At 43.1% G+C, this 24,506-nt stretch overlaps 1 protein-coding gene across 12 annotated transcripts in view; it reads left to right on the top strand.

Annotated features, from left to right (window-relative positions):
• Nucleotides 1-17,229, top strand: part of MRTFB (myocardin related transcription factor B) — a 238,115-nt gene extending 220,886 nt beyond the window's left edge. For 10 of the 12 annotated variants that reach the window (XM_074346824.1, XM_074346822.1, XM_074346825.1 and 7 more), the window contains 5 exons: nt 1,273-1,410; nt 3,644-3,802; nt 4,008-4,145; nt 9,287-9,347; nt 11,516-17,229. In XM_074346824.1, coding sequence (XP_074202925.1) covers nt 1,273-1,410; nt 3,644-3,802; nt 4,008-4,145; nt 9,287-9,347; nt 11,516-12,051 — 1,032 coding nt within the window. In that variant the 3' untranslated portion in view covers nt 12,052-17,229. Of the gene's footprint in view, nt 1-1,272; nt 1,411-3,643; nt 3,803-4,007; nt 4,146-9,286; nt 9,348-11,515 lie in introns of those variants that run through there. The other 2 variants (XM_074346829.1, XR_012500439.1) reach the window with 2 other exon arrangements.
• Nucleotides 17,230-24,506: the final 7,277 nt, after the last annotated feature.

Consider the following 24,506-nt stretch of genomic DNA (forward strand, 5'->3'; position numbering starts at 1 on the left):
GTTTTTATATAGCTAAAGGAGTGCTGCTCCCTTTCCATCACCTTCCACCCTTAATGGGCACAGTATCATTGGTGTAGACACTTTAAATACCAGTGGCCTCATCATAACGGCGATAGCTACTGTCATGGAATACTAGACACAGCGTCAAGCACTTTAACTGGCATGCCTCGTTTAATCCTCCCTTTTCCCAGAAGACCCAAGTGAGAAAGCAGGCCCATTCCTAGAAAGGAAATCCAGGTCTTGAAAGGTTTAGCGAGTCGCCCAAGGACAGGGCTAGCGTTCTAACCAAGGCTTTCCGACTGCAGAGCGTTTACTCTTCTGCCCACTCCTGAACTCTGCCTCCTCAGTGTGGTTCTTACAGGCACCATAAAGGTGAAGATGCCTAAACTGAGGAAAATGTGACCACAAATTCAGGAGTGAGGCTGTTATTGAGAGAGATGATAAAACCCTCGTGAGCATGAAGTTTATAGTCACGCCATCATTACCCATGTGTTGACCTGCAGCCGTTTCATGCAATGCAATTTCGGTAGGTTTTTTTAACAAGACACGGGCCACGGTACACACAAACCATTTGCAGTCCTGCTCCTCACCCTTGACCCCCTGGAGAGGAGCAGTCTTGTGCCCCCCGGGGTTAGGAGGCATGACCCAAAGGCCCTTAGCATGTGCAGAAGTTCTAACTCCCCTGTTTAATCTTCAGAGTGTCTGTGAAACTGAAAGCCTGTTCTGTTAGACAGCTTTCCTATAAACATTTGTCTTCCTGTCCAAATCTTTCATCAAGAGCTGATATTCAGGGAACAAGAGCTACGTTTTATTTTGGGCCTCTGAGCGTCCCAGCACATAGCTGGCTGTCCCAAGAGGGTGCACATATTTTAGCATAAGAGCGGGAATTTGGAGTTAGGTGTCACCGATTTCCTTGCTGCTATTAAAATTACTACAACACCAAAGAAATTATTACAACACTTGACCCATTATGCGTAGAGCTGCTACAGGTTCTTTTTACTTCAGTCTTGTATTTCCCCAGAATGTTCAGATGAAAATCTTAGCCACTTAAGAAACAGTATGAGCATGAAAATGACTGGTCTGGTGTTTAATCCTCTGGTTTAGAATTAAGGTTCAAATTTATGTGCCAATGGATTGAAGTATGCATCTATAAACATTTTATTTTTTTTCAGACATGATTCCCAAGTGAACAGCTATTCCACTCTAAACTTTTGGTTCTAACTTTGATTTTGACAGTTAAGTTGATTCTTTTTTTTTTAATTCACCTGCTAGACTCCACCACAAGCAGGAATCCAGACTCAGCCTCAGATAGCAGCTGCCACCTTGTCCTCGGGCTTGGCCCAGACTGTACCTCAGAAGCAAGACACTTTCACGCCGCACGTGCTCAGTCAGCCTCAGCAAGTCAGAAAGGTTGGTGAATGCTCGCGAGTGACAAGCTGCTGCTGCTGTTCCCGTCGGCCGCTCAGCCGTCCACACGTCTTTGTGGGCGCCTCCTCTGTGGCGGCTCTGGTTCATTCTTGTCTGTGATCCATTCCCTCGGGTGAGCCTCAGGTTGGATGCCACTTGGCTGCAGAAAGAGTTCTTTATTACTCAAAGATAGCTCATCTTAGCAGTTAAGCCCCCTTTCCAAGAAAAGTTTCAAAAGTATTTTGTCAGTCCTCATATAGAATTTTCTAGGTTTTAACATTTCTTTTCAGAGTAATCATTTTGTGGGGAGGGGGGAAGAAGTGCCCTGGGAAGACATTTGAAGATGAAAAAGATACTTTCTGAAATGTTTGAGTAAGATCTTTACATATTTTTAAGAGTTTGCCATCTCAGTGATTAAGAGCCAGAAGGCCTCGGGCTGCCTGTCGTCCGGCTCACCATCTCCTGCATTGTTCTGTATGCAGACTTCACTTGCTGTGTGAGTGCCAGTCTCCCCATCTTTAGGATGACGGTGCTGATCTGGGGTTCAGTATCCTCTGCAGGACTTCCTACGTAGGGTAGAGTTCTGTTAAACAGACCCAGAAATTCCCAGATCTCCCTCTTATCCAGTAGGTGGAGCTGTGTGCACGTCTCTTTGGCAGAAAAATCTTAAGGCCTCAAAAATAGGTCTTACTATTTTAAACCTTGAAAATGATTAGTCCCAGAGTTTTCATCTTCCGCATAAGAGAACCTAGATAATTAAGTGTACCTGTAGATAGTCCCCAAGCTGGTGTCAACTCTCTGGGCTGAGACAACCTAAGAAAAAGACAGAAACGACCTCTTGGGACAGCGACAATCACACTTACACACATGCTGTCTTGGAATCTTGTCTAAGTGCAGTGAGCAAGGAGTTAGAGGTGGGCCCTGAATAACACTTTAGTGTAGTGATAAACTGAGTGAATGTTCAAATGTTAAGATAGTTTTCTTGGAGGGAGGAGCGAGAAAAACACTGTATGATAGATGGGATAAGTAAGAAGAGCCTACTTACAGAGCTCACCCAGAGAAGCTGTGCTCTTCGGAGAGGAAAAGAAAAGTTGTTCTCTTTCAGAATACTGGTAGTATAAAGTATATTAAAAATTTTATGAGCAAACCAGTTCTGTGAAATACAGTTACAAAATCAATAGTTTGGTCATACTTTTGCAAAAGGCCCTAAAGCCTCTGGCTCTTGATGGGAGATAAACAGCACACTTCGTGGTTCCACAGGAAGAGATCCTCACCTCTGCCTGTCAGAGCAGAACCAGCTTCTCAGAAGGGGACAGATGTTAAATTAGGCCTTGGAAGGATTTGGAGAAATTTTTAAGAAACTGGGAAATTGAATGTGGCCTTTCCAGCAGGATGGAAAGGGGGCCAGGAAGTGAGAGAGTTTACATGCCAGCTGGAGATCAGGATTTTACTCCAGGAAAGAGGGGCAGGTGGGCATAGGAGGACCTCCAGTGCACGTGCTCGTGTGCGCATGCGCCCATGAAGACTCACCATGGCTGGTGGAGGTTGGAGGGCTTCAGGGAGGCACAGCTGGACGGCTATGCTGGTTTTCCAGTGGGGGGTAATGAGCACCTGGACGAGGACGGCAGGACACAGGCCCGGTGCAGAGGGCACGTCTGAGGTGTGTGAGCACCGAGGGCAGAAAGCACAGCAGGCTGATGCTCCATTTACCTAAGTTTCAAAAATGAAGAAAGGCAAAACTCAGAATTATTTTCCCTCAGAGGCTAGGGTCAGTGGAGGAAAGGGAAAAGTGTAATTTGGAATGTATTAAATTTGGGATGTCCCGAATTTCTGTTTGTAAATGTTGTTAAGTGTGGCTTCGGCACTTGGGAGCAAGGCTGGAAGAGAGAGGTGGGCCTTGAGGGTTGTTACCTAAAAAGCCATGAGAGCAGATGAGGAAAATCGAACTGAGCAAATGCTGCTTCCCCATGAAGCGCTGCCCACACTGCCATCAAAGACAAAGACCACTGATGCTGAAAATCGGGCTCCGTAGGCCGCAGCCTGTGGGCCACATCCAGCCCAGGCTGCTCCTGTGCTCCAGGACAGAGGTGAGCAGTGACCCCACACAGCTCACAAGCCCTAAACTATGCACTTTGTGGCCTTCACAGAAAAAGCTGCCAATCCCTTCTAAAACATGGTTTTCTTGATTAGGAAGAGCAAAAGAACAAATTGATGGGAAAGTATTTATTCATTACAGGTTTTCACAAACTCAGCATCAAACACTGTTCTTCCGTATCAGAGACCACCTGCTCCAGCCGTCCAGCAGCCCTTTATTAACAAGACGAACAACAGCGTTCTCCAGCCCAGAAACACGCCACTTCCATCCCTGCAAAACGGCCCTAACCCCCCCAACAAGGTAACCCTGCGTGGACTGGGCAGCGCTGACCGCCCTTCCAGGGGCAGGTCCAGCCCAGAGCCCAGAGCTTCAGTCCTGGGATGACTGAATTCAGCTCAGTGCGGGGAGGTAGCCTAGAATCCCGGTGCTAAGTGTTTGGGGGCAGCACAGCCGTGGTCACGGTGAGGCCGCCTGGAGCTGACTGCTGCTCCTCTGTTTGCTGCAGCCCGGTTCACCCCCTCCGCCCCAGCCGTTTGTGGTCCAGCACTCGCTGTTTGGGAGCCCAGTCCCCAAGACGAAAGACCCGCCCCGCTACGAGGAAGCCATCAAGCAGACACGCAGCGCCCAGTCTGCCCTCCCAGAGGTGAGCCGGGCCGGTGGCCGCGGGCGCGTATGTGGTGTCATCCTCAAACTGAACTTCTTGTCTAAGGTGGGCTTGCTGCAACAGAAACGCAAGTATCATGCTAGGAGCCTTGTTGGCCTTTCAAATGCTCTTTCAAATCGAAATGCCATTCACTTCGAAGACTCCCAGATGCTTTTCAGCAGCACTGTAACCTGCGGTTCCTGCTCACTCAGGAACGTCCGCGTTTGTCTCTAACGCTTCCTTGGGGCCAGGGGTGGGTCATGTTAGGGATCGATGTGTGTGACCAGGGCGCATATTTTACACAGGTCCCTCTTTTCTAAAGCCACATTTGTCAGGCCAGCATCAAAGTGACCCTCTGCCACCTGGTCAGTCTTCAGGACTGCCCTGCACCCACTCTTTCCCGCCCCAGCACCCCCTGCTCCAGCAGGCCAGCCCGCACCATCGACTTTGCTCGTAGACTGAGACACGCACTCTGGAAGGGACAGACAGGCCCTCCTGGCTTCACCACGTCCTGATACCCACCCGGTAACCATGCTTCCCTCTCCTGAGCCTGCCTTGTTGCTTTGATAAAATAAGAGGAACCGCACCTATTCCAAGAGATGGGAAAAGTTAGAGCTCCCATTCTGAAAAGCGTCTGGCCGCTGGTCCCTGTCACACCTGCCTGTCCCCAAACACCCCTCCCGGTCTTGCTGCCTATCTGAGCTTAAAACTCAGCTCACTTTCAAGGAAGAGCCCTGGCCTCGTAAGAAGATGGAAGGAGCGCACCTGACACCACGGCACGGCGCTGAAAGTAGACGGTGAGACGTACTGATCTGAGCAAGACTGTTGCTCATCACAACCCACAGCAGGGGCGTCAGCATAGTCATGCCGGATCCTGTTGCCCCACAGTTCACGCATGACTCAGTGGGGCCTCCATGTGCAGTGGGGTGTGGGGGGCCAAGGACTCAGCACTTCCTGCAGCAGCCATGCCATAGTCACCTTGACCTTCTTGGCTGCCCCAGTGAGCAGCTGCAGGCGCCGCTCAGCACTGACCACAGTGCACAGTCTGGCCCACTCACAAAGGGCTGCAGGCGCCCCGAGGAAGCAGACGGTCACCATATGCTTCTCCGTACCCACTAGTGCCGAAGGAAAATAACCTTTCCAGTTGTAAAATGTTCCTTTAGTTCCAGACCCAGCAGGAGTGAGTGCCAAATTCCAGGAACAAGTTCAAATATTTGCAAAAAGAATCGAAACAAATGGTGCTGGACAAGACTGTCCTCCCCCTGGTTCATCCAGAAGGGGCATCTCTTCCCTTCCCACGGGAGCAGAGGGAAAGTAAACTGCAGAGTTTAATGGCCGTTTTTGAGGAAATCCTTCCAAACCTGGTTCCCATGTACAGGTTCCTCTGTACTGTTTGCTTGACTGATGTAACAGCAGCAGAGAAGCACCTTCTCACCCTAACCTCAGGGAGTGATTGGGATCCTCCGTGCACCTGTCTCTGGCTCCTGTATACAGACGGCGGACTCAAGTTCTCTTCAGATGAGTAGCTCTCTGTAGTACCTCTTTATATGCCATTGAGCATCAAACTCCAGGAATTCTGAGGTTTTTAAAACAGATTTACTCAGACTTTCAGTTCCACTGCTGGCTAATAAGTAAGGCCCCACAGATAACAGCTCTAAAGCCTCGTCATAATACAAAAACAACTCCATGACACACTGATGAGTGAACAGCAACAGTCATGTTCTGGTGAGGAGTCTGCACTGAGAGGAGGGGAGTCAGTGCCGTTTGTTCCTTCTTTTTGCTCTGGGGACAAGCTAAGTGGTGGGGTTGCTGGTAGAGAAACCGCAGCCTTTCTGCCTTGGGAAACCAGAGGGCTGGTTCTTTCCCTCCTGGGCTGCTCTCAACTCAAGAGAGGAGATCCCCAAATTCTGGCTGACCCCTAGGCCACAGGCCTGGAGTCATAGCAAGTCAGCTAAAGACGAAACATCTGTCCTGAGATTGAAACTTCTGCCCAAGAAACATTTTGAGGTTCAAGTCCGACGCAAGTAACTGCCTACTAAAACAAAAGAAGCCATTCATCTGAGAAAAATAATGATTTGATATCCATGACAGCCATTCACAACGTGGCAATACACAGAGAATCAGGAAAACGTGACCCTTTCTCCAGGGAAAAAGGCAATCAGAGAAGATGAGTCCCCAGCGGATTTAAATGTTAGACTCTGCTCCCAAAGATTTTTTAAAACAACTGTTACAACTGCCCTCAATAATATAAAAGAAAATATACTTATAATGATGGAAAAAATAAGGAATATAAGCACATATAGAAACGATTTTTTAAAATGAAATGGGAATTCTAAAACTAAAAATTAGCGTTTAAAATGAAAAAAATTATAAATGATCTTAGCCAAGTAGAGATGGCAGAGGTAAAAAAGTGAACTTGAAGACCGATCAATAGAATTTATCAAATCTGAATAACAGGAAAAGAAGATTTTTTAAAAGGTGAACAGAGCCTCAGAGACCTGTTACTTAATATCAAACAGCCTAACATGGGTATGATACGAGTCCCAGAAAGGAGAGAAAGAATGAGGCAGGTAAAATATTTTAAGAAACAAAATACGATGGAAGACAAGTTTACAGTTTTGAGATGTTCAGTGAACATCTTGCAGGATAAACAGGACTAGTCATGTAGCCAAAGTGCTGAAAGCCACATTTAAAGAGCAAAGCAGTACACATGGAGTAGCAATTACAGGTGACCCTTGAATAGAACGGGTTGGAATTGCACCGGTCTTTTTCAATAAATAGATACCACAGTACTGTATGAACCATGGTTGGTTAGAACCATGGATGCAGAACCAGAGATAAAGAGGGCCACCTATACAGTTATATGTGGATTTTCAACTGCCGCGGGGAGGGGGGCAGGGCCCCCTAACATCAACTGTATTTGATTTATGGTCAGCTTTCCATCAGAAACTATGGAAGCATAAAGAGGACAGAACAACATCTTTAAAGTTGTTGGGGTGTGGGGGACAACTGTCAACCCAGAATTCTGTATCAAGTAAAAATATCCTTTAAGAATGAAAATGAACTAGAGCTAATTTCAGATAAAGAAAAATTAAGAATTCATCACCAGAAAACCTGTGCCATAAGAAATGACACTGTCTTGAGGGGTTTATAAGATACATAGCTATAATACTTAAAGTAACTAATAAAGGAGGAAATAAATGGACCTTTATGTTTACTGGGGTTTTATATTTTATATGGAATGGTAAAGTAGCCTATGAAAAATTAAGGATGTATGTTGTATATCTACAGTGACAACTAAAAGAGCTGTTGCTTTTAAAAAGCAGAAAAATTAGGTTAGAATTCCCCCCCAAAAAATGAGTATTTTTTTTAAAGGACAAGAAAGGAGGAACAAAAAACAGGACAAACAGAAACAAGTAATAAAATGGTAAGCCCAAACTTAGCCATATCAATGATTACACAAGACATACTAGTGGAGTAAACAATACAGTTAAAATGCAGAATTTATCAGAATGGATAAAAAACTAGACCCAGCTATGTGCTGTGCAGTGGTTTTAAGGTATGTCTGCAAATTCTTTGACATCCCTCCCTGGGTTGGGCTTAATGACTTGCTTCGAACAAAAAGAACCAGCAGAAGAGATGATGTGTGGCTTCTGAAACCAGGTCATAAAAGGCTTGGACTCTCTTGGATTGACAGCCTTGGGGAGAGCCAGCTGTTTTGCCGGTGGACGGTCCGGCCATACTCTGCAGAGGCCCATGTGAAGAGGAACTGAGCCTCCCATAAGCCACCTTTACAAGGACATTCTCCAGCCAAGCCTTGACCGCCTTCTTGACTACATCACGGAAGACCCCACACCAGAACTACCCATCTAAACCACTCCTAAGTTCCTGACCCATAGAAACTGTGAGAGGTCATTGTTTAGTGTCTTAAGCCACTAAGTTTTTTGGACTAATTTGTAATACAGCAATAGATAATATATGCATCTGAACAGGCATACTTTAAATACAAAGACACAGGTTGAAAGTAAATCACTGGGAAAAGATATTCCATGCAAACAGTATGCATAAGAAGAGCAGGCAGATTTGAGTAGACGTCTCACCAAAGAAGATACAGAGATGGCATGTGAATAAGATGCTCAGCATCGTTAGTCATTAGGGAAACGCACATTAAAACCACTGCTCAACTATTAGATGTCTAAAATGAAAATGACCATACCACATGTTGTCAAGAACGGACAACAACTAGTAATATCATCCATCGCTAGTGGAAAAGTAAACCAATATGATCATTTTGGAAAACAGCCATTTCTTAAAAAGTAGAACATAACACCTACTCTATGATTTTGGCATTCCACTCCTCAACAGTTACCCAAGAGAAAGAAAGCATGTGTCTGTACAAAGACTTGTACACAAATGTTCACTACAACTTCATTTGTAATCTCCAAAGAAAGCCAGCGGTCCAAATTCCATACGATGGAATACTTCTCAGCAATGAAAAGGAACAAACTATTCCTAAGCCATGCTCTACAGCATGGGTAGATCTCAACTTTATTTTACTGAATGAAAGAAGTCCCCTTTACCTCCCTCAAAAGGTGCATACTATACGACTCCATTTGTATGTAACTCTAGCAAATGTAAACTCATCTGTAGTCAAGGAGCGCAGACCACTGGGTTGCCTGGGGATGAAAGAAGCGCTGCAAGAGGGCAAGGGGCAACTTTAGTGGAAATGGAAATTTCACTATCTTGATTTTGTTGATAGTTTTATGGGTTTTTTTATACAGAAGTTAGAGCTTATCAAGTCGTATACTCTCTGTAAGTGTAGTTTATCTCAGGTAACTCAATAAAGCTGAAAAAAATATAGCATGAGCTCCTTTATATATACCTTGTGTTTTTATATAAATGCAAGTGAATAAAGACATTTTAAAAGAAGGTGTGGAAGGCCTCTCAAATGCAGTCGGTGAGTGCGCACGTCAGCTGGGCCGCGTGTTGGCCCCACTCTCTGCCAGCCGACCGGCTGTGACTCCTTGGGTGAGTGGCTTAATGTCTCAGTTTGATCAAATGATGGATTAGGCTAGATGCTCTGTAAGGTCCCTTAATGCTCCCAGTTGTAGAAAGCTAATTTATATTCTCCTTTGTTGTAGATTTCCAATGCACACAGTCAGCAGATGGACGACCTCTTTGATATCCTCATTAAAAGCGGAGGTAGGTCACAGTCACATCAGACCCGTAGGGGTTCTTACCACGAGTTTATGAAAATTTTCCTCTAGAACCCGCAGCACATCTCTTGGTAGTGAGAAACATACTCTTCTGATTCTGACTAAATTTACTCCTTTAAATCTGTTAAATTTAGGCCATTAAAATGGAGGAAAAGCCATTGCTGCAGTGTAACACAGTCAGATACTGTTAGATTTAGCCACAGAGGTATGTTTGCTAAAAAAGAGGAACCATCTCAAAATAGCACAGTAGAACCAGATTTAAATTCTACATTGAAAAACTTCAAAAATTCTCCACATGCATGTTACTGTGATGGGATGAAAACGTTCCAATTTGTGCACTGATTTCATAAAACCCAAGTTACCTAGCTTGGGCTCTGATAACTTTATTAAAATTCAAAGGCAAGGCACTTTCTACATACGATTGAAAATCTTAGGTTTTTACAGTCTGCCATCTTAAAAAGGGATAAGGGATATTAAACACACCAAAAAAAGAAAATCAAGGATCTCTCTGCCTCAGCTCACATACATTTAAAAATAAGTATAAAATCAGTACTTCAGAAATTCAGATGCTGTTTTGGAATATTTTAAAGTATTCTCGGATTACCTTGATGAAAGGAGTTTTATTCCAAGTTTTAAATAGTGATCAAAATTTCTCCATTTATAGCAGGTTCTGTTCGATTTTGAGGCTAATGATTTTGTCATAATGTTTGACAAAACAGAAGATGCTACAGATCTACATGTGCAAATAGCTTTTTTTTTTTTTTTTTTTTTTTTGGTATTCTTAGCCTTTGCTATTTTTGCTATGTTGGCCTTGCAAAATAATTTAAACTCATGATACATGTCTAAACTATAGAAATTAAAGAAATAGATATTCCATGGCCTGAATTTAAGGGTTAAAAATAAAATGCTTTTTGCCAAATTTGATGAAAATAAAGAGTTTTTGAAATAATTAATAATTTTTACAGCCTAAACTTGGAAATTAAAAATGTGACAAAGTCATCAAACAATGGAGTTATTTTTTTAAAGGGATGATTTTTTTATGGCAAAGAATCCAATGAGTGTATTATTTTCTTACTGTATACTAATACCAGTAGGAATGAGAATAGATTTAGTTCATTGTAAAAGTGCTTAGCTTGCACTTTCAGCTTTTAAAGCAGTTCTAGAAATGACAACAAATAATGAAAAGCAGCACACAGTGCACACAGTTGACAGTTCACTTACAGGAAGCAGATTGTAAGTTCTTTCTCTCACTTATTTATGCATCCCAGTCATTGACTTGTAAGAGTGATTATTAAATCGATGTTTCCTAGTGTATCTGCGTATAAATGAAACCAATCAAATACTCATAAGAAAGTGAAAAAGCTACCTCACTCAAATATATGTAGCTAAGTGAACATCGGTCTCTATAGCAGAGGGCCCATTAATTTTCTACTTGATCTGGCAGGGAATAACACATAAATAGTGCTTATTAAGACACTTACCAAATCTTCAAGATTTTATATAAACTCAGAAAACAAGAGAAAAATAAGGTAATTCACCTCATCTTGGAGAAGGAGGTCAAAGGAGCCACGTGTCAGCCTAACTCAGAAATGACGTAAGAGGACACTGCATCTTTTAAGAACCTCATATAGGATGTAAATGGCTACACTGGGCACACAGTTCAACTAGAGTGATTAAAATAAGAGTATAACTAGATCTTTCATAATATTAAGGATGTCTGCACAAACTCAGGACATACACTTTGACATTCAATTTTAAGAGTGGTGTGCCACTGTGATAGCAGATTCAAGGTACAGGATAAGACCAGGGCCCTGTCTTCTGCCAAAAACGACTGAGAGTAAGGATCCAAACATCGTATCATCTGGAACCATCGACTCCTACCTGATGGTATACACCGCTTTTAATGCTCGTTCTTATTAAGAAAGCTTGAAAGCATATCACAATGTTATCACCTTAAATGTTTGTCTGTTTAACAATGGTCCATTATCGTGATGGTTTTTAGGGACTGTACCTGATCAACAGCATCCGCTTACTAACTCAAGATGGACTAAGTATAAGGCATCGTGAAAATAGCAAAATACTTGCCCTAATAATTAAAAATTTTAAATAGTAGTAAATCATTACAGTAACAATCACTTTGATTATTTTTCACAGAGATTTCCCTCCCTATAAAAGAAGAACCTTCTCCTATTTCCAAAATGAGACCAGTGACAGCCAGCATCACCACAATGCCAGTCAGCACAGTGGTGTCCCGGCCACCACCCCAAGTACAGATGGCACCGCCCATTTCCTTAGAACCCATGAGCAGCTTATCTACTAGCTTAGAGAACCAACTAGAAGCTTTCTTGGATGGAACTCTACCTTCAGCCAGTGAAATTACTCCACTCCAAAGCAGCAGTGAGGACAGAGAGCCCTTCTCCCTGATCGAGGATCTGCAGAACGACCTGCTCAGTCACCCGGGCGTGCTGGACCACTCACACTCACCCATGGAAACTGCCGAGGCCCAGTTCGCTGCGAGTACTCCCTGTCTGTCCCTTGACCTCTCGGACTCAAACTTGGACAACATGGAGTGGTTGGACATTACCATGCCCAGCACGTCCTCGGGGCTCACTCCACTCAGCGCCACCGCTCCAGGCATGTTCTCCGCCGACTTTCTAGATCCCCAGGACCTACCGCTGCCATGGGACTAACATCACAGGTTTCTCGTCTCGGAGTTCATGAGGTTTAAGAAAATGAAGATGATTCTAAAAGGTCAGTTTTTAGAGACAGATCCATAGTTGCATCACTGCAATTATCACATGTTGTCACAGAAGGAGCGGGTGGACGGTCAGAGGAAGGAAACCAAGTTTGGAAACATTTCGTCGTATCCAGCAGTGAATGTCTACAACTGAATACAGCACAGGGCCTTCTGAAAAATCACTCGTCCAAGACATCTATTTCTCCAGACTTCAGTGAAGAGTGAAAGGTACCTTTGGATAAAAACATGATGAAGAGTTCTGTGTGCAGGCGGTGACATGAGGGCCCTAGTAACCAACTACGTTTAAACGTCTGTGGTCACTTTAAGACACTAAATAAAAGGCCCCACTCAAAAAAGAAGGGAGGTGAGAGATTACTGCCCATGGTTATTTCCTAGAAACAGCCTGAGCCCAGCAAGATGCGGCAGGGGTCAAAGGCAGTGGAGAGCACCAGCCAGCTCAGTGCAGCTTCCCGCCGAAGACTTTCGGTTCCATCAGAAACCAATGTAATTTGTGTGTGTGTGTAGTAGTTATTTTGTGATTTTTGGAATCTTTCTTTAGATTTCCAAATTTAAATTTAAATGGAAGATCTTCCACCATAACCAGACAATGTCTACAAAATACTGTCATAAACGATCCACTGTAAAAAGTCCAGGTGTATTGATAACACTGAAAATTCTACTAGCAACCCGCTGGGTCGATTGGGTTGATTTTAATGTGTATATTGGACATTTGTGTGTATACTCTGACATTGTGATGTGTACAGCCTACGTCGGAGTAAGGAATTGGGTATCCAGTGGTCCTACTTCTTTTAGTAACTCGAATATCTCTAGACTACGTGAGCCACGTGTATTTCCATATTTAAAGAGTTGCTGACTCACTTTCAGGTAACCAGACGCATCTCAAAGAGCCAAGAAAAGGCTTTAGCGTGAAAAACCTTTCTGAGCTGGTGAGTCACAACGAGAAAAGCAAGGGAGAAGGCTGGCATCAACCTAGGACGTTCCCACAGCGGCTGCAGTTAGAGGTGCCGCCAGGCTGGCCAGCGGACCCCCACTCTGGCCTCTCCTCTGTCCCTTATCCCTGTTACCGTTTTACAGGCTTGTAACTGGACGTCATACCTGAGCTCTCACGATATTACTGAGCTGAAGATTGAAAAACTGGAGGTTTCATTAGTAGTTTTTTATATAGAGAAAGAGTTGTTCTATTTGTGGAGTAGTTTCTTAAGAATTTTCTAAAATGCCAACCGTCACAGGATTTCCAAGATTATTTCAAGCTAGTCATTCAAGTATATGACAAAATGTAAATAACTGAAAAAAAAGAAAAAAGAAAAACCTGAAATCTACCCAAAAGTGTGGAGATTTTTATTAAATAATACTATCGCACTCTCCACCTCACCCTGTGTACACCCTGCGGTCAGGTCTCTCCTCTGGGTCACTGGATGATGAGAGTTCCCACAGGGACATGCAGGAGGCAACCTGACCCATGACTTGGAAACAATCTCTTGAATCATTTTCTGGGTTTGTGTTTTGCCCTAAGAACTGATTTCACATTTTTATTTCGGTTTGTAAATTTTACTACCTGTACGAAAATTCCATTTTCCCAGGATTCAGCCGCCCAGAACCCTGGAGCCCTCTGTTGACTGGCACTTCCCAACTTGAAGGTGCTTCTGGATAATTCGAGGCAGAGGCGGCCACGCGCAGGGTGGCCCGCACGACTCACTTCAGTGTTTAGAGGTGGGTAACCCCCCGTGTGGGGGCGCCGCCGCCTGACCCACCCAGCGGGACAGTGAAGGCCTCGGGCGGGACGTGCGCCTGGGTCGGCCCCTTCCAGAGGGCTGGCGTCCAGGGCAGGGCTGTGGGCTCGGGAAGCTACTTTTATTAGGGCAGATCTGGGCCCTGGACTTTTGTCTGGGGCTTATCTGGTCCACACTTAAGACCCTGAGCACCGTCTTCATTCAGATTTCTATGGCTCATTAGCCCCGAGTATCGGTGGGACTGTAGGAGGCAGCTGCACAGCTGGTGGTGGTGACTCCTGTTGAATAACCTGCTATTTCCATCATCCCAAGTTGTGTTCTAGGTCATTTTCTAGCCCTCAGCTCCCTGTACTGCTTTCTGAAATAGGTTTGAAACATGCCACAGGAAGGCTGCTCTCCAGAAATACACACTGCGGTGCAAAGAATGCCATCTCCTAGCCTGCTCTCTTTTGACTACAGATTGCTAAGGTGCCCACGTCACATATGTGTTCACACCCTCACGTTCCAGCATTTTCTTTAAAAGAAAGGCAAGGCGTCTCTAGTTACTAACTCCCCCGGCCACCCACTCGCACCGTGCTGCCGGGCCCTCCTGTCCTGGCTTGAGCAGCAGGCTGGGCATTTGTGATACCGTGCTGCCCTCCGGGCTCTCACCTACTGCCCCAGGCTAGGCTGAGGACACAGACGGTGCAGCACGTGACGTGACCAAAGATGACACTCTGTGATCAAGGCTCCCCTGCCCTAGCTCGTTGTACATGATGGTAAGTGCGATGGGACAAGTGCATGTTCACTAAAGAGGACTAGTTTTTGCGGTGAGTTTCACAGCCCTCTGAACACGGGTCAGAATGGCTGGTTGCATTTTCAGTCTGCACGTGTGTAGGGTAGCGGTGGTACACTTGTGTATCACCATGCAGATCTCACGTTGCCAAGTAAACGGCTAACTCCTAGAAACGGTCTCTCACATCCAGTCTTATTTCCTAACTATTCCTAAAACACAGCAGTATCAAGCTTACCTGGCTAGTGTATGTACATGTCAGGTCTTGTCATGACGGGGGGCGGGGTGAAAAGGAAGTCACACCGAAGCTTCCGCAGTCTTTGGAAGCCCAGGGGTATGTGGGCATCTTGTACATTTCAGCAAAGCACATACTAGGAAACCCCTTAGGACGGGGCGAGTGGTTCACATTCTAGTGTTCTTCCTGAAGTATGCAATCTACTGTGTAGTGTTTGCCACGTGTTTGTGCATAGATGTAGTCCGAGTTCGTGGAACTTCTTGCTCAGATACTCTTTGTGTTTGCTTTATATGAATATTTTTATAGCACGAGAGAGATCGTATTTAAATTTCCTTTTTACACACTGCACAGTTCTGTGTCCCTGGAGCTGACCCCCCTGGCAGTGCAGTTCCAGAACCAGAGCCATGGCGCTGGCTGGTGTCGCCCAAGCTGCTGCCTGCGGAGGGCAGCGCCATGAGCCGTGCACTTGGCGGACACTGAGCGATGCTGAATCAGAGTGTGTTACACACTTTGTCACCAAAGCTGACTCAGGCTTCCTCTACCCTCAACCCCAGATCATTCCAGGCCACACAGCTTTCCTCAGAGTCCTTTCAGAATTCCCAGGCTGAAACCAGCCACGACGGCTAACAGAACAGCTGTCCCCACCAGTGCCAGGCCAGTCCCTTTACAGTCTGCAAGCAGACTGGGGCCGGGTTCGCTCTGCACCCTGGGCGTTTCCGTGGGCCTGGCTGCTGGCTCCTGCTGTCAGGCGGAGGGTGTCCGGGCGCCGGACTGTTTAGAGAACCTGACAGAACAGCGAGTCAGCGTCCACCAGCTGAGCGCAGGGCCAGCTAACCAGGCTCACGAGTCCAGGGAGCCTCTGTGTTTGCCACCCTGACTCCCCGCGCCAGAGTGGGACACCAAACACTCTCCACTGCCCCGGAGGCCACAAAATTAGACCAAGTTATCAAAGCACATTAACTGGAAGGTCAGGTTTATCAAAGAACACAGCTTACAAGTGCAGAAATGTGTATTTGGAGAGCATCCTACCTGTGTTTCAGCTCATCTTCCAAGTGGTTTCAGTCAAAACTGGAAAATAACAATTGCGATGTACTCATTCTTTTTCCTGGTTCAAACCTTTGATAACTTGCTCATTCAGTGATCTTTCTGGGCTATGTGTTTATCTGTGAAGTGACTGCATGGCAGTAAGCAGGTCTGCATCTGTCCCTGCCCGCCCTTTCTTGCAGTATTTGAGGAAATGCGTCACGGCAAAGGGTTTCTATCTGAAATCTCTGATTTGAGGCCTGTAATTCAAAAAGCTGCACATGTTTACAAGCGAGCTCTTCCCCTCCACGCAAACACGTCGCTCTGTGACTCATTATTGGAAACTGTCACAACTCTGTGACGCAGGATGGCAATCTCAGACCTGCAAGGTGCTGTCTGGAACCAGATAAGACATGTCATTGGCGGTATCAGCACAGCTGTCGTGTTTAACAGAGCTTTGTGCCAACTACTAAGACAGAGCTTTAACCAAGTTCACAGAATCACCGAGACTCATAACGATTACCTCTCTGCATTGTGCTGTAAGGACACTTGCTAATTTAGTAGGAGGAGGGAGCATTTAGGAAAGGGTTTAGTAGCTACCAAAAGTACTTAGCCTCGAGCAACCAATAGTAATGCAAACTTGCTTCAAAGGAACCAAAGGCATTGCCAAGTATTTGCCAAAAGGAGGCACTTTTTATTTAAAAGTTGAGACTAACGAGATCTCAAAATCAGTCCCAAAAAGGTATTACCCATTTAAGGTTATAATTTTCACAAAGATGTAGATATTTCTCTATTGTTTTCATGTAAAATAGTATAGATTTGTTTTGTTGGGTTAAGAATAATACATACTTAGCAGTAGGACAAAGTTTTTTCCTTTCTATGTACAAGTTGGCTTTCTTTTCTTGCTTGCAATAGAAATGCAATGTGATAGGTGTTTCTCTTCTTCTTTTCATTGTCACACTATGTCTTAGCATCTCACTCTATGAAAAAAAGGAGAAAGATACCAATCTACAGAGCCCTGCTTACTGAAGCACTAGTCTAATAAACAAAAAATTATGGCAATCGGGGGTCCATTCATGTATTGCCTTTATGTTGTTTTTTAAAAGAAAAACCATGATGCCTTTGTATTTGCTGTTTGCACCCCTGAAATCAATTCCATATCATGTTTGAATGCCATACATTTTGCACATGTACTGTACATAGGTAATGCATACTGTATTTTTATATGTGTGCGCATTTATCATCAGATCTTTTGTACATAGTGGCAGTATTGTAGCTGATTGGGAAATGTTTGATATCTCAGCAATTTTGCATTTTTGTGTCTCAAATAAAAGAAACATTTTGATGTACTATGATTTGTGCTATGCAGAGGAAAGACCACACCCTAGGGGGCAGGAGAGCAATTGCAGACGTGCAGGGCGGGCAGGGGGTGGGCCTGGAGACACCGCCTTTGGAACACACCTCACGGCAGACAAAACACACACACACAGACGCAACAAGCTGGAAGCCGGCACGCTGAGGCCCCTCCCCCAGGTCCAGGACCGCGGGATACAAAACAAACAGTACCAGCTGAACTTGAACATGGCAAGATTTACACCAGAACTGTGTGCATTCTCCCCGGTCGTAAGGAAACCCTGAATGAGAGCCGTGAAGGTGTCTCCCCCCTGGGGTTGGGGTGATGCTATGTACACACGCGCATGGTGAAAAGGGACTCACTCTGACGGTAATAAATGAACCACCAGCAAAATTCCTGAGAGACCAGGTAGTCATACAGCTTAGCCAGGTTTCAAAAGCAGCTATTTACACAAGGTGTTTTTATAGAATACAGAGAATGGTCTTTAGAATTCAGTATTCTTTTAGTAAGATGCATTTGATTTTCAACCCCAAAGCCCATGGTTTAAAAGAGTTCTGAGGAAAACAGCATATTTTCCTCCTTGCTTTGATGAAATAAAATGGGGATGAGTAAACCTGATTGACAGCCATAACTTTGCAATGATCAACCTCAGGAGGGGAGAGAAGAAAGGCCACTGGTTTAATTGCCGAAATACAGCAAAATGTGCCTTATAGGGGACATTTAGGGCCCAAGAGAGCAGCCTCAACAGACCAGTAAGAGACGGTGCTTCCAAGGGGCTGAGACATTTGTAACATCACATTACCAACCAAGATCCCGCCCTCAGAGAGAGAAGTCATGTCAAAGGGAACAGAGGAAGCCCGAGAAATGAGCAAGGGACCGAGCTGGGAGCTTTAGGGAAGCTATGTGGAAGAGATGCGCCCAGACATGGGAAGGAGACTCCAAGCAGAGAAAACCACTTGGGCGAGGTCAGCGTAGACCAGAGATGCTGACCAAGTCTGGGCTCTGGGCCAGGCCGATGCTGGAGCTTGGCTACGGGACAGAATCTGGTCAGGAAGTGCTGAGAAGCAAAGTCTGGAAAGGTAGGCGGCTGGGCATCCAAGGAGCCCAGACCTTGAAGGGCTTCGGTATCTTCTATAGACAATTCTGTTTTCTTTTTAGATAGTGGACACAGTCATCACTTGGCACCTTTGTAATCTAGAGCACACTGGCTCTAGAATCGAGGTGAATACCAAAAGCATCTGTAAACGCAGACACCCCCTCACACTTAGTGACGGCTGGAAATAAATGACAGCTGGTCCACACAGCACAGTAAAACTCCCGCACTGAGCTCAGAGAAGACCAGCTTCGGGACAGATGTAAACTACACACCACCAACAGTTTTGTGCCTAATGGCCATCCCTTTGGCCCTCCTTCCACGAATACCTTCGCAGCCCTTTCTGATCGATAATAACTTTCAGGAAGAAACCTCACCTTGACATCCTGGCTATCTTTTCTGCTAATTTTTCTGACAAGTTACTAAAATTAAACCCACATTGTATAATTAGACAAAAAACAAGACCACTCGTCAACTATTTGAATGCCCCACATGGATACGACCACGTGACAGATCATTCCTGGAGGAAGCCGCTGACGACGGCCCCAGTGCACATGCGTGCTGCACAGACCAGAGACTCAAAAGCATCCAAACCCCAAAGGGTGTGGGTGCTGGTGGTGCCCTGCCCAAAGCCAAAGTTTCGTGACGTTAAGGGGCTTTTATTCAGGTCGATAGTTAAGAATTTAAAATTCTTCCCATCAGAGACTCAAACACGGGCCTTTGAGAGCTTTGCTGTGCTTTCTCCCCCACAGCTGGAGGGAGTCCAGGTCTCACTAAGCAGAACGGCCAGCCAAGCCGTCTGACGTGACGTTCTCCAAAGAGTGGGCTTACGGCGGCGGTGTGACAGTACTTCTCTAAGCACGAGGAAAGCCCTGCAGAGCTGTCTGAACGTGTAGCCTTCTTTTCCTTTCTGAAATTATGTCTGTTAAGCAACCTGGAGAGTTGACCAGGACAGCACATTCACCAGAGATACAGAAGCTACCACAGCGAGGCCAAAAAAAGGTGCTCCCACCAAATGGTTCTCCCCCGTCTCCCCACGCCCCGGGACATAGCACCAGGGCACAGGAATGCAACTGGAGACAGGTTAATAGAAATACCAATAAACGTATCAAATGCTGCTAGATGCCAGGCCCTGTGCCAAACACTTTATATGTAACCCCGTATGACCGTAAGTCTGTGAGGCAACTCTTACTATCCCCATTTTATAGATGTGACAACTAAGGACAGAGAAGGGAAATGACTTGCCTGAAATTACAAAGTAAGCAGAGTGTGAATTTGACACCAGGCTTCTGATACCCCAGAACCCAGACCATTTCTGTAGACCTGATACATACAATCCAGCATCTTTGTTCAGATACATTTTGAATTCAGTTGATTATAGCAGACTCAGTTCATGTCGATCTTGAAGTTCGCCCTGCTGGATGTCTCTCAAGTCTCCTCAGTCTCACATTTTACAAAGTAGCTACTCGCAAAGATGGTTAACAGCATCCACACTATGGCGTTTACTAGATTAACTCCAACTGGAAATCTGGGTATAGTATTGGCACAAAAAAACAGACATATGGATCAATGGCTTAGAGGGCCCAGAAATAAGTCCACAAACTTGTGGCCAATTGATCTATGACAAAGGAGGCAAGAATATACAGTGGGGAAAAGACAGTCCTTCAATAAGTGGTGCTGGGAAAACTGGGCAGCTGCGTGTGAAAGACTGATATTAGAACGTTTTCTCGTATCATATACAAAAATAAACTCAAAATAGATTAAAGACCTAAATGTAAGACTCTGTGACATAAATTGTAGCAATATTTTTTGATCTGTCTCCTAAAGCAAAGGAAATAAAAAGCAAAAATAAATAAATGGGACCTATTTAGACTTAAGAGCTTTTGCACAGCAAAGGAAATCACTGACAAAATTAAAAGACAACCTACTGAATAAGAGAAAAATGATATGATAGTTAATATCCAAAATACATAAGCAGCTCATACAACTCAATATCCAAAAAAACAAACAAACAAAAAAAAAAAACACCAACTCAATTAAAAAATGGGCAGAATACCTAAATAGACAATTTTCCCAAAGAAGACTTACAGATGGCCAACAGGCACTTGAAAAGATGCTCAACATATTTAATCATTAGAGAAATGCAAATTAAAAGCAGAATGAGATATCACTTAACACCTGTCAGAATGGCTAATCATCAAAAAGAACAAAAATAACAAATGGTGACGATGCGGAGAAAAGGGAACCCTTGTACACTGTTGGTAGAAATGTAAATTCCGCAGCCACTGTGGAAACCAGTATGGCAGTTTCTCAAAAACTAAAAACAGAACTACCATATGACCCAGCAATTACACTACTGGGTATATATCAAAAAAAAAAAGAAAGAAAACACTAATTCAAAAAGATACATGAACCCTCATGTTCACAGTGGCATTATTTACAACTGCCAAGACATGAAAGCTATGTCAAGATATGAAAGCTACGTAAGCATCCATCATTAGATGAATGGATAAAGAAGATGTGGTGTATATACACAATGGAATACTACTCAGCCATAAAAAAGAATGAAATTTTGCTATTTGCAACAACATGGATGGACTTGGAGGGACTAAGTGAAATAAATCAGACAGAGAAAGGCAAATACTGTTATGATATCACTTACATGTGGAATATAAAAATTAAAAAACTAGTGAATATAACAGAAAGGAAACAGACTCACAGATATAGAGAACTAGTGGTTGCCAGTGGGGTGAGGGAAGGAAGAAGGGGCAAGATGGGGTAGGATAGTAAGAGGTACAAGCTATTATTTATAAAATAAACAAGTTACAAGGATATACTGTACAACACAGGGAATACAGCCAGTATTTTATAATAACTATAAATGGAGTATAACATTTAAAAATTGTGAATCATTATGTTGTACACTTCTAACATATAATATACATTACCTACATCTCAATTTTTAAAAGTATTTAAACATACCATGTGATTCCACACATATGAGGCACATAGAGTAATCAAATTCACAGACAGACAGTAGAATGGCAGTTGCCAGGGGTTGTAGGAGACAATAAAGAGTTACTGTTTTTGTTTTTGTTTTTTTAAGAGAGTTACTGTTTAATGAGTACAGAGTTGCAGTTTTGCAAGATGAAAATAGTTCTGGAGATGGATGATGATGATGGTTACACAATGTGAATGTATGTAATGCCACTAAATTGTACTCCTAAAAATAGTTAAGATGGTAAAATTTATGTTATGTGTATTTTACCACCATCAAATATTTTTTTAAAAAGCAGCCAGGGGAAAAAAAGACACATTGTGAATAATGGAGCAAAGATAAGGATGATGGCAGATTTGTCGGAAATGATGCAAACTACAGGGTGGTGAAGTAGCATCTTTAAAATATCAAAAAAAAATCTGTCAACGTAGAGTTCTATAACATGCAGAAAGTATCTTTCAAAAATGAAGGCAAGATTTACTCAGACATGTAAAAGCTGAAACAATTCATCAATTCAGGTTCTTATAACAAGAAATGTTAAAGGAAATCCTTCTGGCAAACGGAAAATGATACCAGATGGAAATCTGGATCTACGCAAAGAAATGAAGAACACCAGAAATGATAAGTACATAAGGAAGTACATGACAGTTTTTCTTAGTATTTAAATCTCCTAAAGGATAACTGACTATTTAAACAAAAATAACAACAAATGTTATGTGTGTTTTATAACATATGTAGAAGTAAAATATATGACAATAATAGCATACAGGTCAGGTAGAGAGAATGAGAGCGTACTATTGTAAAATGCTTGCTATATGTTAAGTGATAGCTTAACATAATGTATTATTTTAATTAATTAATTAATTATTATTTGGGTGGGGCGGTACTAGGTTTACTTATTTATTTTTAAAGGAGGTACTGGGGATTGAACCCAGGACCTTGTGTGTGCTAAGCATGTGCTCTACCCCTTGAGCTCTACCCTCCCCTACTTATTTTTTCATTTTTAAAGTATTGGGCTCACTGTTGTCCTTCTCTCATACTTTGCCTGTGACTAATTGTTTTTTTAAGTTTTGCTATATCATTCTTACATAGTGCAAAAAATTTTTAATGGGTTTGAATCAAAATATGAACTATTTGAATTTTCAAAAGTGAAGTTGAAAATCAAGTGAAAAGTTTTCAAGATGGGAAGCACTATTATGTTCATAATAACCAGGACTCATTCATTATTATAAATATGTATTGTGGCTGTGTGCACGTGTGAATGTGTGTTTGTGTGTGTGTGTGTGTGTGTGAGAGATTTGGGTGCTGGGACACCATGGTGAGAAATGATTCTTGTTTTCATGGACCTTACAGTAGTATAATGGGAGGAATACACAAATACACATTAACCACATGCTTATGTAAATACAGTTGATCCTTGCAGATTCCATATTTACAAATTCACTCGAACGCTGTTTATTTGTAATCCCCACATCAATACTCACTGAACTTTTGCAGCTATTTGTGGACATTTGCACATGCAGAACAGTGAAAAATGTTGGTCTCCTGATGCTCAAATTCCAGCCTCAAGTGGAAATCGGTGATGCTCTGAGCTCTTTCTTCAGCTCTCTACGCTGAACAGATGTCCTTTCCTGTTCTCTGTAGTGCTATAGATTTTGGCTTTTGTTTTGGGGTTGGGTTTTTTTTGTTTTTTTTTTTTTTTTGCATTTTTGTGCTTTTTGTTGGTAATTTTACTGTTTAAAACAGCCCCCAAGTATGGTCCTGAAGTGTTGTCTAGTGTTCTATGCGCCTTCAGGAGAATCTGTGTGTGTTAAGTAAGCTTTGTCAGGCATGAGTTACAGTGCTGATGGACATGGGTTCAATGTTGAGGACTCAACAATACATATGAAATAAGATGTCTTTAACCAGAAACACATAAAACAAGGTTATGTATCGACTGGATGGTGAAAATGTTGTCACTGGAAGTTCGGGGAAAACCTAACCCTGTATTTTCCTTTGGAGCAATGGCTCAGTATTTCCTAATTTAATGTTCAAAGCAACTTTATAGAACACAACTACCGCAGATAGCAAGAATCAAATTTACATATAAAATTACTATTTAGGCAGTTGGTATTAGGTAAGTGTATGCTTTTTTGTGTGTGGAGATGGCAGTTACAGTGGATGGTCAAGGAAGACGTTCCTGAGGCTATGGTGCAGTGTTAAAGGCAAGTTTACAAGTAAAAGAGACTTCTAATCTGAAAAGATGCATGCACCCCAGAGTTCACAGCAGCATTAATTTCAATAGCCAAGATACAAGGTGGCAATCTAAGTGTCCATCAATCAGATGAATGAATAACGAAGATGTGGTGTATATATATATACAATGGAATATTACTCAGCCATAAAATGATTGATATTTTGCTATTTGTAACAACATGGATTGACTTGCTGAGTGAGGTAAGTCAGAGAAAGACAAATACTGTATATTAGCACTTATATATGGAATCTAAAAATTGAAATAATATGAATAAATATAACAAAACCATAACAGACTCACATACATAGAGAACCAACTAGTGGTTACCAGTGGGGAGAGGAAGGGGACAAGGACAAGATAGGGGTAAGGGATTAAGAAGTACAAATTTCCATGTATAAAATAAAAAGGGTACAAGGATACATTGTACAGCACAGGGAATATGGCCAATATTTTATAGTAACTGTAAATGGTTAATAATCTATGCAATATTGAATCACTACACTGTACACCCGAAACTAATGTTATATATCAACTATACTTTAATTAAAGATAAATAAATAATAAATAAATAAATAAATAAATAAAATAGGGGGAAAAAGCAGATTAAGTGTCAGTAAGATTAAATAAGAATGGGTATGTCAGTCCACCTATGGAACCAGCCCTTTAGTGAGAGAGCATATTTACTCTTGAACCTGAAAGAAGCCAGTGCGGCCAAGCTCAGCACTGAGTCATAGTCATCAAAGTTTCCATGATGCAAAACTGTCTAGACCCTAACTCTAAACACTAGGACACCATTGAAAGGGGCAGATGGTGGCAATGGGCTGATCAGTTTCTACTTTTGAAGAAAAAAATTATACACCAAAGAACAACTCAGAAATGATAGATTAGATGAGGGGGTGGCAGAAGAGCTGAAGAAAAAAGGAGAGAGAAATTTATATTTAAGTTC

The sequence above is a fragment of the Camelus bactrianus genome, chromosome 18 (genome assembly GCF_048773025.1).
Source record: "Camelus bactrianus isolate YW-2024 breed Bactrian camel chromosome 18, ASM4877302v1, whole genome shotgun sequence".
NCBI lineage: Eukaryota > Metazoa > Chordata > Mammalia > Artiodactyla > Camelidae > Camelus > Camelus bactrianus.